The 11,416-nt window shown below is 41.9% G+C and overlaps 4 protein-coding genes across 4 annotated transcripts; 2 read left to right on the top strand and 2 right to left on the bottom strand.

The window, feature by feature from the left end:
* Window positions 1–4,073: 4,073 nt before the first annotated feature.
* Window positions 4,074–5,063, top strand: BCIN_04g01790 (hypothetical protein). Its single transcript, XM_001546659.2, has 2 exons — window positions 4,074–4,824; window positions 4,877–5,063. The coding sequence occupies exons 1-2, from the start codon at window positions 4,687–4,689 to the stop codon at window positions 4,973–4,975; spliced, it is 237 nt and encodes a 78-aa protein (XP_001546709.1). The 5' UTR covers window positions 4,074–4,686; the 3' UTR covers window positions 4,976–5,063.
* Window positions 5,064–5,097: 34 nt separating this feature from the next.
* Window positions 5,098–7,368, bottom strand: Bcach1. The gene is made up of 2 exons (XM_001546660.2): window positions 6,999–7,368; window positions 5,098–6,894 (listed from the first exon to the last, which is right to left on the bottom strand). Exons 1-2 carry the CDS (start codon window positions 7,157–7,159, stop codon window positions 5,463–5,465), a joined length of 1,593 nt encoding a protein of 530 aa, XP_001546710.1. The 5' UTR covers window positions 7,160–7,368; the 3' UTR covers window positions 5,098–5,462.
* Window positions 7,369–7,553: 185 nt separating this feature from the next.
* On the bottom strand, window positions 7,554–10,075 carry BCIN_04g01770 (hypothetical protein). The gene is made up of 3 exons (XM_001546661.2): window positions 9,720–10,075; window positions 8,783–9,663; window positions 7,554–8,734 (listed from the first exon to the last, which is right to left on the bottom strand). Exons 1-3 carry the CDS (start codon window positions 9,853–9,855, stop codon window positions 7,778–7,780), a joined length of 1,974 nt encoding a protein of 657 aa, XP_001546711.1. The 5' UTR covers window positions 9,856–10,075; the 3' UTR covers window positions 7,554–7,777.
* Window positions 10,076–10,111: 36 nt separating this feature from the next.
* Window positions 10,112–11,398, top strand: BCIN_04g01760 (hypothetical protein). The gene is made up of 2 exons (XM_024692408.1): window positions 10,112–10,592; window positions 10,648–11,398. The coding sequence occupies exons 1-2, from the start codon at window positions 10,296–10,298 to the stop codon at window positions 11,164–11,166; spliced, it is 816 nt and encodes a 271-aa protein (XP_024548183.1). The 5' UTR covers window positions 10,112–10,295; the 3' UTR covers window positions 11,167–11,398.
* The last annotated feature ends 18 nt before the right edge of the window (window positions 11,399–11,416 follow it).

Raw genomic sequence — 11,416 nt, 5'->3', positions numbered from 1 at the left:
ATATCCGTTTTTGGATTTATGGTTGTTTTCGACTTAATAATCGTTTTCGGATTAATAATCGCTTTTGTAAGCTTATAAACGACAATCATATGATTTGATTATATAATATACTAATACTAAATTGAATATTATTAAAAAGATATATATATTATATTATTTTAATTAAAACAATAATTATTTTAATTAAAACAATATTTTCAAACAATTTAAATTATTATTCACTATTTCTATGAATTTTAATAATTCAATTTATATATTTATTGAAATTTCATATAGTTAAAAAGTTGAATAAATGAGGGTTTTTGCTGTGTTTTCGCTTAGTGTGCGATAAGCCGGGGCCTCAACTCTTACATATCATAAATTCTTATAGATTTGAAGGCACAACAGTAATTTGGGAGTGGACAGTTTATGTAACAAGAGTTAAGGATATTTCTTTGAGCGGGAGACTTCAGTTTCATCATTAAAATCAACAAAGAAAATATCAGAATTATATCATTTCTTCATTCAATTTCTAACGAATCATTGTAAAAATTCACATGATATAAAAATTCAATATTTCAAGAGATATCCCTAAGTACGCACACCCACTAGTGTTCTCTGAATCTATGTATGTGAAGATTTGAAACCCAAACAACAATGCTGCATTTTCTCGCACGGTATATCAACAATAAAGACAGAGGAGGAAGTTTCTAGCAATAGAGCCAGTTCCTGCAAATCTGGAAGCTCGACTCTCATATTTTATTGAAATATTCATTCCAAAGAAATGTCTTTCCAATTCTGGATCGTTCTTAGAAAGTGACTTAAACGACTAGAGTCAATCAAAGAATATTATATTTGTATGAATATATAGCGGGGCTATACTCATAAAAATGTTGTTGGAAGTACACTTTCGACTTGCATTCACATTATGAACAAAAATTTGGAAGCAAGATACCCCGAAACTACAAAGCGGGAAGATGGAAAAGTTACAGAGAGGAACCCCCCAAAAACATCCACACCATCGCGGAACCGCTGTCTAAGCCGGGTCCCGGTGCTTAGAAACCCTTCCATCATCACCTGTCCGGCTGCGCAGCCACAAACCTTTCATTCGGGAATGATAGCGAAAGGTCTAACATCCAGATTTGTCGAAGATTTTAGCAGCAATGAAGACTTGCAGAGCGTGGTAAAGAATACGGGAGCTGCCAAGACGTTCGACGAAATGCTATTACCTCCTGGGAAAGTAAGGTCGGCAACTGCATACGAGGAGCAGACTCAAGTGAGGGATCTTTTTGAAGCATATTTCAGAAGACACTACTGACACTTTCACACAGACTGAGGAAGCAAAATGCTGGTTTAGGAGCTGCGGGATGATGTAGGCTGTCGAGTGGACCACAGATTTCATTACGAAGTATTGATTGTAATGGGACTTTCGATGCTATTACGTTCTGGCATATTCATTCTTTGGAACTCCAAAATTGGTGTTTTTTTGCTTTCTTGTAGGCTTCTATAAGAACATGAGTACACCGTTTTCGTGTGATGTTCCCCAAATACCATAAACATAATATGACGAAGATTAAAACATATTCCCTACTAGGGACGACAGTATCCCTCGGATATGTATGAGAGCCCTGGATATCTGTTATTTTACTAACCCTCAGGAAAGAATGATAATCTCAAGGGAAGGTTCATCTGATAAAGCAAGCCGTGACTGGTTTAGATATGCATCGACTAAAATATCACCAAACTGATGATTATGTGTCAGAGGTACAACTTCGGATAATACGCCTGTTGAGTAATTTGATTCTATCCACTATGAATAATGATTTGACTTCAGATTTCTGCAAAATCTAGTATTTTTCGACTTCTGGATACCATTCAAAGAGGAATCCTCCGACATGCATTTATTTTGAAAATGCCGAAACACCGCTTCGCAGTTCCCAGCTCTCGCATTCACGGGGTAACTTTAACAATTATGAGTGAATAACTATTCCCGCGTATCATTTGGTGGCTGAGAATTTAAATGAGAGTCATTTTCACTTTATTATGAAAAATTCATGGCAGTCATGAGATCTATTCATAGCACAAGCACATTTTATATCCATAAAGCTTGTCACAAAATTCCCTAGACAGATACTGCCCTCACAGATAAACGCAAAATCATACAAGAACCCGAAAACTTGACAACTGCAGAAACAATCATCCAGCAATAGTGCCTCACATAATAGTGAGTCTACAATTTGTTCATCGAGGTCAAACAGCTTGCTCACCATTCTCATAGTACCCCAAATCGAATCAACGCTATGCCCGAAAAAGAATCCAAAGCTTTGCCGAAGATGAATATCTCTTCGGCTTGGGCTCTGCTACAGAAAGTGTCGGCACTCGTCAACAATCTTTTGAAATCCCAGGAAGAAGCACGATTGTCCAGAAATAAGGACTCAGAGACAATCGAGAAGTTAAGGAACAAAGTCAAAACACTTGAAAACGAATTGAAGGGGGTCAATCAAGACTTTGAAAAAAGAATCAGGCAGCTCGAAACTACAGTTTATCGTTCGAAATGACCCTCAAATACGAGTGGCCAAGACCGAAACCCTGTAGACTGATCCCGCATACTCATCGGATCAACAACAACTTCAGAACATGGGAAGCTTGTATGCTTTGGCGGTCGATTTGGAGATTCCGGAAACGTTGTCGATTTTGCTACTACTTAGGGACAAGACATTGAGGACCAATGCATCGTGATGGTATGCTTGTGTGTAAATTGGTAACTCAACATACGGAGAAACTTGAGGGGGGGTTGTATTCGGTAATGATCGAGTGCATAAGACTACATAGAGGCGACTTGAAATCATGATTCAGTGGGAAACCTGCAATATGCATTTTCAAATGAAGCAACATGGGGGTTTAAATATTTCTGATCTTCCAGCCTCCAAGTTCACTTAATATCCCTTATCAAGTGACTATGTGTGTTCAGAATTTCGTATCAGAGTAAATGAAAAGGGTAGTCAGCCAGTTGGCAGGTTAGCAGCACTGAATTCTAGCCATCAAATTGACCTAGTAAGCTAGATATTCAGAATACTATCTATACGCTGGCGAGGCAAATTTCTATCTGATTGTTGGGTTGTCAACAAAGTTGATTGTAAATCTTGAGATGTCGATCTGAATCCTGGGTGTCCGAATAACTTCTGAGCGGGTTTGAAATTGTTTAGGGTACACTTGTGAATCATGTTTTGAACGAATAAAATGTTGATATGATTATAAAGATTCAATAGCCACAGCAGTAAATTCTCCCTGTCCATAAATAGCTAAGATATGTAATTTCATACATTTGTAGTAGTTAATCACACACATTAGCAGGTATTCATAGTCATCTACCATAAAGGAAGGACAAAGTCTCTTTGAGCACCCAAACTCAGACAAAGAACAGAAATCATCATATCGAGCTCCAATTTCTAGAATCGAACTGAAATCAAATAACCAAACCACCAAGTATAGTACCACAAGCATCCAACTACTTAACCACACGACCAACTCCTTCCGATTCTGTTTTCCAATACAAGACTCATCATCATGCCTGAGGTGGGGCGTTTCACAAATCCCACAGATGAACAATTAAAAGACGTCAAGTGGCTAAGGGCCCATTTCAAAGAACTTCAACAAGCCCAAGATAGACTTGATATTGCAGAAAGAACCATCCGTGAACTACAGACGTCAGTCAAAGAGCTTTCTGAAAGCATCAAGAAGCTTAAGTTATAGATAGAACTACTATTCGTAAGTATCTCTTCTATCAAAACCATGAAAGCCATATCAATATGTTTCTCTGAATCCCCACAAATGACAAAGGCTAACCGATGGTAAAGACTGAAAGTTGGTCCACTTGGCGGCATGACAGGCTCGTAGTGGTGGAGTTTATATTTCATAGAGAAGGCAACTTGTTGAGTCGGATTGCTACTGAAATTCCTTCTAGTTATTCTTGCAGCGGGTCGACCTGGTCGCCATTTTAAAGAAGTTATTAGGTTCAAGGATCATGAGCTAGCAGGATATATAATAGTGCAGCGCGAATCTCAAACATAGTCAATGAAAACCGCACATTCTGAGGTCTTAGTAGTACCACACCAATAGTTTCTGTTTACTTGCATATTTCTGCTTTGTCATTGAGAATTCTAGATTCATTGCATAAGTTAAATCCAAACGTTCAGGTGCTCGAGTCATGCAACTCATGTCCATCGTTTCACTTCTACAAGGCATTATGGTTACTTAGTTGAAGCCTATATGTTTCCAAGGAATCGTTGGGAAGAACCAACATTCGCAGCTTCATCACACTCGCATGGACTATCAAGTGGTATATGTATGCAACCAGTGTTGAATACTCGGGGAAATAATAAAGCTTGAATATCGAAGCTTATAGATCCAAGCATGAGTTGAGTCATTCGGTCTAGAATGAATGACTGTGGAAGAGTTTCATTGTCATGACTATCTTCGAGTAATGATAACTGGGTTTCTTCTCCGTGAAACTTCAACTTAAGGCCCCCTTCCTGCTCCACCTCCCCATACTTCACAATCAAAACATTTTAGAAGCCAAAGCCAACATATCTTCGAATATCACTACCAGAACAGTCTTCCAAATTACTCTCTTATTAAAGAACAACTCAACCCTCTCCTAACGAAAAATCTCAAACATTCGCAACAGAACTGCATTTTGAAGTCAAGATGCCCTCCGCCGCCAAGCTTTTCCAAGTTCAGCTCACTGAGGATGCGCGAGAGAAAAGCGAACGCCAGAAAGTCTTGACCGTAAAGCAATGTCTAAAAGACAGTTTTAAAAGAGAAGACCAGAGAATAGCCGAAATGGTATGCCTACTATACCCTTCTGACAGGTAGTATTCGCTAACAAATTACAAAGGCCGCGAGAGATGGACGAACTGGCTCCAGCTCTGGCTCCAAAATGTCAACAACTACGCCGGGATCGAAAGAGCCCGGCTCTATATCAGATGCTTCTTAGATTGAACGTTCGATCTATGCAACATTTTGATTCTCACATTTGGCTATGTAGCCCACTTCTATCACTTGAATCAAGTAGCCTCCCCGCACGTTTTTTTGGTTGTGACTTGGTACGGTATCAGATGCTCAGATCGGACCGGAGGATCGATTCTCAAATTATAGGTCTTGGATTTGGCAATCTTCGATGAGGTCGGACCAAGACACTGGTATAAACATTTGTTTGTGTATTCGTTGGCTTGGAGACTAGATAATTTAGTGCGAGTGGTTGATTTGGTCTTAGATCACCGGTATTGGATGTTGGTGTTCTATCACGTAAATAATCTACCACACGAAGAAAAAAACCCCGGTATGAATTGCCTTTTGATTTAAAGTATAAATCTATCCTCATGTGCGCCCCGTTCCAGTAAGCCCACAATGATATATGCCATGCTCCAGTGTTCCAATATCCACATCTCCCCGCCACGTAATCTCGTTTCTTTATACACTATCTAACCCCAAGTCTTAAGTGCCTTCATGCTTCCCTCTTGATCAAATGCCTTGTGCATGTCGAAGCTGTTCCACAATAGATGAGGCTCGTGGCCCCAGCCTCTCCTCATACACTCGAACTCGGCCTTTCTGAAGTAGTCTTCCAAGATTGGCTTATAATCTGGATGAGAGCATTTCTCAATGATGACCTTGGCTCGCTCTTTTGGACTTAATCCTCGGACATCAGCAAGACCTTGTTCGGTAACGACAACATCCAAATCATGCTCGGTTTGATCGACGTGTGTGCACATAGGAACGATGCAAGAAACACCGTGAGCATCAGTCTTAGATGGTCTAGTGGATGGTGTGTGCATGATACTGTATTTAGAAGAACGGAGGAAATCAGCTGAACCACCGAGGCCGTTCAACATGCGGGAACCCATAACATTTGTGCTGTTTGCATGTGCGTAGATATCAACCTCAACTGGTGTGTTCATTCCGATAACTCCCAATCTTCTGATGATTTCGGGGGAATTGGAGACTTGCTGTGAGCGAAGTAAAAGTTTGTCGAAGTATTGCTCCCATCCATCGTAGAAACGCTTGAACCCGTCTGGGGAGAAACGAATAGAGGTTGCGGTTGCAAAGTCTAAACGTCCAGAATCGAAAAGGTCAAGGAAGGTATCTTGAAGCACCTCTGTCCAGACTTTGAGGTTCTTGAAGTTAGATTCGGCTAGACCACCAATGACAGCATTGGCAATGTTTCCAATACCGGACTGAATTGGGAGCAGGCTCTTGGGAAGTCGGTCATGCTTGACTTCGTGCTCAAGGAATTCAATTAAATGGGTAGCAATTGCACGCGATGTAGCATCCTCTGGCGCATTTGGTACAGTTTGATCTTGATAATCAGACTCGACAATGGCAACAATCTTCTCGCTGTCAACAGGAATTGCGGTTGTTCCAATACGGTCCTCTGGCGCCATGATCAAGTATGGTTTCCGCTTTGGTGGAAGCTCAGTCATGGTAATATCATGGAGACCCTCAAAAGAAGGCATAGAGGTGTTGACTTCAACAATGATCTTGTCCGCCATTTGAATCAATTCTGGTGATGCTCCAACGGAAGCTCCAGGAATAATACCGCCATCTTCGGTAATAGCTGTAGCTTCAACAATAACCACATCCAGCTTTTTGTTGGGACGATCCTTTGTGTAAAATCCATAAACCAAATCTACGGGAAACATAGACAGATGTTTGTCGAAGAAATTGATGTTGCCATTGTTGATTCCCTTTGCAATAGCTTTTCCGACCTGATGAGGGCTTCGTCGTTCGATCATGTTCAACTCTGCCCATCGATTTTCGGTTTCCGCTCCAGAACTAGCACCTACGAAAAGGGAGTACTTAAGCTGGCCCTGTAAGTTGTTCTTCTCGACATGATCTGCGAGCATTGTTGGGATCTTCCTACACGGTTTCGATCAGTATTGGTTTCCCGCTGAATCAATCATATGCTATCATTTGACCCCTCTCTTGCTAAGCACCTCAGCACAATTGCAATTGTTACTCACTTAGGATATCCAACACCCGTGAACCCAGACCACCCAATGTAAGCTCCATTAGGGAAAAGAGGGATCAAATCTTGGGGGTGAGCAAGTTTCTTAAGCAAAGATGGTCTCCTAACTCGAGATTTCAATGCAGCAGAAGCTGTCAAAGCTGCCGAAGATGCCATCTTGGGAAGATTGAGCTATAGCGACGGAATAAAGAAAAACAAAGCGAAAAAGAAAACAAGAGAGGAGAGGAGATTCAGAAAATAAGGATTGAAGGTAGGAGATATCTACGTATTTAATAAACCATTGTATGATCTGTTTACTTCGGCAAGCATAGTCAAATCGTGAAGCTCAACCGGGTTTGCTGGGACGACGGCGCCCCGCAACGATCGGTTACAAGGAGATATTTCACTCCGTCATCGCAATAATTCGGTTATTCGGTAACATATCAAACACACTGACATGGTGCTTGTACTGTTACAGTGCTACTCGAGAGCCATGGAAACTTGAGAAATTGTCTTTGATTGGTGGAGAAAGTCAGGATTATGAAATTCTTGTTAACAGATATCAACATCATGGCTGCGTGGGATGACATTATCAAATTACGTTAAAGAAAGCTTTCTTGGCAGTTTCAGCAACTAAACAAATAGGTGGTAAGTACTCTTTGCAAGTAGTCAGCCAGTCTCACTCAATTGAGACCATCTCGTTCAGTGCTACTATCATTACACATTGAAATCAAGCCTACATCCGAAGAATCATTATACGTTTATTTCATTCACTTCATTCTCTGTACAAGTAGTTCAACGACGCCTTTGCTCCATATCCTCCTGTCTTGGAGGAGCCATATTCATGGCTTCTCTTGCTGCCCTTAACGCAGTCTGGTTTATTTTCAACTCAACACTGTAGTCTCCAAATGCATCAACTAGCTCTCGAAGTCCGCCTTTGAGGACGGCGAGGAGCAGATCAACCTCGGGACTCTCCTGTTTCCCTTCCACGTCGGTCCAATGAGCCCCCAATCTAGTCCTGAAGTCTTGCACCTGGAAAATTGTCTTTGTATATGTCTCCACGATTTTCTTGATGTCCTTCTGTACTTTTCCATATTTATCCTCAACAAGACTACACACAGCAAACCTGGTTATCGAGTCGATAGCATCAATGATGATACCTAAATCGCCATGTGGCGTTCCCAATACTACGCTTGCAATCTCCTTTCGATATTCCTGCCTGAATGGTTTTCCGAATGGCAACTTGAGAATTATGATTGCCTGCTCCCGTAAAATGTTCTGAAGTCCTTCGGACTGTTGAAATTTTGTAGGAAGTGCGGCTTTGATTGCTGCACTCTTCTTGTCGTCCTTCAACTGGCGGCGGCGAGATATCTTATCAGGCGGTGATAATTCTCCCTGGCTCTTTGCAAATGAGCCCACAGCTTCTAAATAGCGCCTGCTTCTTGACTCTGCTGGCTCGGATTTCTCAACAAGACCGCCCCTTGGTTCATCTTTGAGCGATTCGGTTAGTAAACGAGGAAGTGATGATATTGGTTCTGGTGTATCCTGCTCCTCATACGCACTGATAACAGGTGCTTGTTTTTTGGGATCATATTCCTCGATACGCTGGTTGATTTCATTAACGGTTTCAAGGCATGCCGCAAGGATTTGAGACCAAGCTGAACCGCCAGCACGGTCAATATCTTCAAATATGGCTTTTCGCCTTCCTTGATATCGCTGAGCAATTTCTACGAGTTCCCAAAATGCAAACGCCTGAGTGGTGTTAGTATAATTTAGTAGGAGTTGTGGGGAGAGACTTACTCTTGTCTGCAACTTTTTACCCTTTAATCCAGTTAACAAGCTACCATTTGGATCTCGAGATTCGTAGGTAATTGGTCTGTCGTTCTTCAAAGGCGCTTGCGCTACGTAAATAGAGAAAGCAAGATTTCCAAATTCCCACAATAGCGTAAGCATGAGTCCGGCAATGATTGTCCTAAGGACCATGGTCCAGTGAAAGGGTAACTCGTTCGGAGGAGTGGCAGCCTTGGGCAAATTCCAGAAAATCTTTGCAAATGACCGAGTAAAGCCCCAAACGCTCTCTCTAATGTTGAAAGTGTAAATCGGCAAGATGAATGGGATGGGAAGACTGATATTCATAGAATAGATAAATGGAGATACCACTGCCACTATAGAAACACGCTTGAGACACTGAATGAATAGAGGCATTGCCTTTTCTTTCAATTGTATCATTGGCAGTACGGCTGTGTGAGAAGATTGTTCAGATGAAACTTCTGGCCCAGTCTTCTTAAGTGGAATGTCGATGCGATCATAGTCGTACCAAAGGTGGAATCCGGCTTGGACGAGAGCATTAAATAGAAGGAAGACGGTCAAATATATAGGTTTCTCATTCAATATTGGTCGACTTGTTTTTGCTGCAAGCTTGATGCGATTAAGACCTGCGCTCTCAGGAACCGACCAAACGTATATCTCGCTGAAAAACCACGCTGAAAAGAGATACCAAAGTGCTGTCTGAACCGTCTGATATTTGGGCGCATATTGTGTAAATGTGTGAAAGCTCGAGCTTGAGGTTCGAATTCCTACGTGTAATTGTGCTACTCGAAGGATGAATATCATAAATGCGCAGGTGAAGAAGAGGCCGGTTCGGATACCAGCTCTACCCAAAGGAAACCATGACCAAAGGACTGTAAAACTTGATTAGCATGGTGCATTGAAATCTGTGAAGCTGAAGAAGACCTACATGAATTCCATTCCCCAATCCATACCGCTTCGACGTAACATACTGCTGCTAAGACAGCGGTCGCCAATGCAAATCTTCTGTGCAAGGCTGGAGTTAAAAAGTCCTTATAAGGACGAATCCTTACTGCGGGTGGCATTGGGGGAAATGTTGTGAAGATGCTGCTGCGTCTTGAAAGACTAACGCATCAATAGAAGAGGTTGGAATCTATGAAAGGTTATTGATCATGTTGTCGTTGTTGGAAAATGAAATCAAAATAGCAATACACGGAAACGCTTTTGTTGACATTCGGTTTTCTATGTAAAATAAATTTAGAGTTGGTTGACGCGAAAGGCACTTGGGCACTTTGGTGGGTGACCCGCCCTAGGTTGGTAGGTAAGGTACAGACCATATACGGTACGAAATACCGTACGTCAGCCAACCTAGGATATCACACATCAAACATCACTCACCCACCTATCGTTCCGGATTATCACAACTTTCGTGGTCGAAATAGGCAGCGAGCGAATCTGTACATAAAAACCATAGAAAATCTACACTCATTTGAAAGCATCTCAAACCATCAATAACAAACAAATCATGTCCTTCGATCAGTTGTCGTCGCTGGAGTCGCAACCGACGACAATGCGAAGAGAGGATGATCCTCAATATGCGGACGATCCGGAATTCCAACGATTATCGCAAGACCTTATGACGAAGCTCTTCTCATTGACGGGGAATATCTCAAGACTTTCAAATGAAATCAACTTATTGGGAACGAAGAGGGACACGGAGAGGGTTCGGGAAAGAGTCCACGATCTCTTGGAAGACTCAAAGGATGCCTTCAAAGAGATTGGCGATGGCGTCAAGCAGATACAATCATGGGAGGATGTAAATGTAAGCAACAAGATGTCCACTATTATGTCGATCGGGTATTGATAGTTCATGATAGCCATCGCAAAAGTATACACAAACAAAGCTTACGCGCGAGTTCCAAAACAACTTGACCGAATTCCAAAATGTACAGCGCCGAGCTCTCGAGAAACAACGATCCTCTGCTACTGCAGCACGAACGGCAATGGAAGAAGCGCAATCACCAGGAGCTGAGGGGGGCAATCAGTTTGGACAACAACAATCTCAAGAGCAGCTTCGATTGGCTTCCCAGGATGAGGTTGATTTTCAGGATTCGTTGATAGTAGAGCGTGAGGCCGAGATCCGGAATATCGAACAAGGCGTTACTGAATTGAACGAGTTATTTCGAGATGTGGCACATATTGTCAATGAGCAGGGCGAGACTCTTGATTCGATTGCCAATAATGTCGAAAACGTACATACGGATACTAGAGGGGCTGATCTGGAATTGAGGAGTGCCGCAAGATATCAAAAGAATGCTCGGTCAAAGGCTTGCTGCTTACTATTGATATTGGCGGTCATCCTCACTATCATCATACTCGCAGCCACTTTAGGGTAGGCGCATTTCTTTGGAACGGTTCTATGTGTTAATATCCTTGGGGGAGTTTTGGCGTTTTCCCATGGCATCCTGCTTCCATGTCTTCACACTTTCCTTGTCATTTGTACGATTGCCGGTCAGAATGTTTTTAGAACGATTTCAATGAAGCAAGAGAGGGTGATAGGATCAGGTATCATGTCACCGTCCTCCCATCACCTTTGAAACTAATATACGAGTATTAAATTCCTCTGCATCTACGCTGTTCGTCTGT

This window comes from Botrytis cinerea, chromosome 4 (assembly GCF_000143535.2).
Source record: "Botrytis cinerea B05.10 chromosome 4, complete sequence".
Classification (NCBI taxonomy): Eukaryota; Fungi; Ascomycota; class Leotiomycetes; order Helotiales; family Sclerotiniaceae; genus Botrytis; species Botrytis cinerea.
Note: the sequence above shows the minus strand (reverse complement) of the source record. Positions and strands in the feature narration are given on the sequence as shown.

Bases quoted from the DNA above. Each gene is read 5' to 3' on its own strand.
- BCIN_04g01790 (XM_001546659.2), top strand. From the start codon at position 4,687: ATGCCCTCCGCCGCCAAGCTTTTCCAAGTTCAGCTCACTGAGGATGCG. The intron at 4,825-4,876 runs GTATGCCTACTA...CAAATTACAAAG, and splicing joins ACCAGAGAATAGCCGAAATG to GCCGCGAGAGATGGACGAAC.
- Bcach1 (XM_001546660.2), bottom strand. From the start codon at position 7,159: ATGGCATCTTCGGCAGCTTTGACAGCTTCTGCTGCATTGAAATCTCGA. The intron at 6,895-6,998 runs GTGAGTAACAAT...GAAACCGTGTAG, and splicing joins ACGGGTGTTGGATATCCTAA to GAAGATCCCAACAATGCTCG.
- BCIN_04g01770 (XM_001546661.2), bottom strand. From the start codon at position 9,855: ATGCCACCCGCAGTAAGGATTCGTCCTTATAAGGACTTTTTAACTCCA. The intron at 9,664-9,719 runs GTAGGTCTTCTT...CAAGTTTTACAG, and splicing joins GATTGGGGAATGGAATTCAT to TCCTTTGGTCATGGTTTCCT. The intron at 8,735-8,782 runs GTAAGTCTCTCC...AACACCACTCAG, and splicing joins GTAAAAAGTTGCAGACAAGA to GCGTTTGCATTTTGGGAACT.
- BCIN_04g01760 (XM_024692408.1), top strand. From the start codon at position 10,296: ATGTCCTTCGATCAGTTGTCGTCGCTGGAGTCGCAACCGACGACAATG. The intron at 10,593-10,647 runs GTAAGCAACAAG...AGTTCATGATAG, and splicing joins AATCATGGGAGGATGTAAAT to CCATCGCAAAAGTATACACA.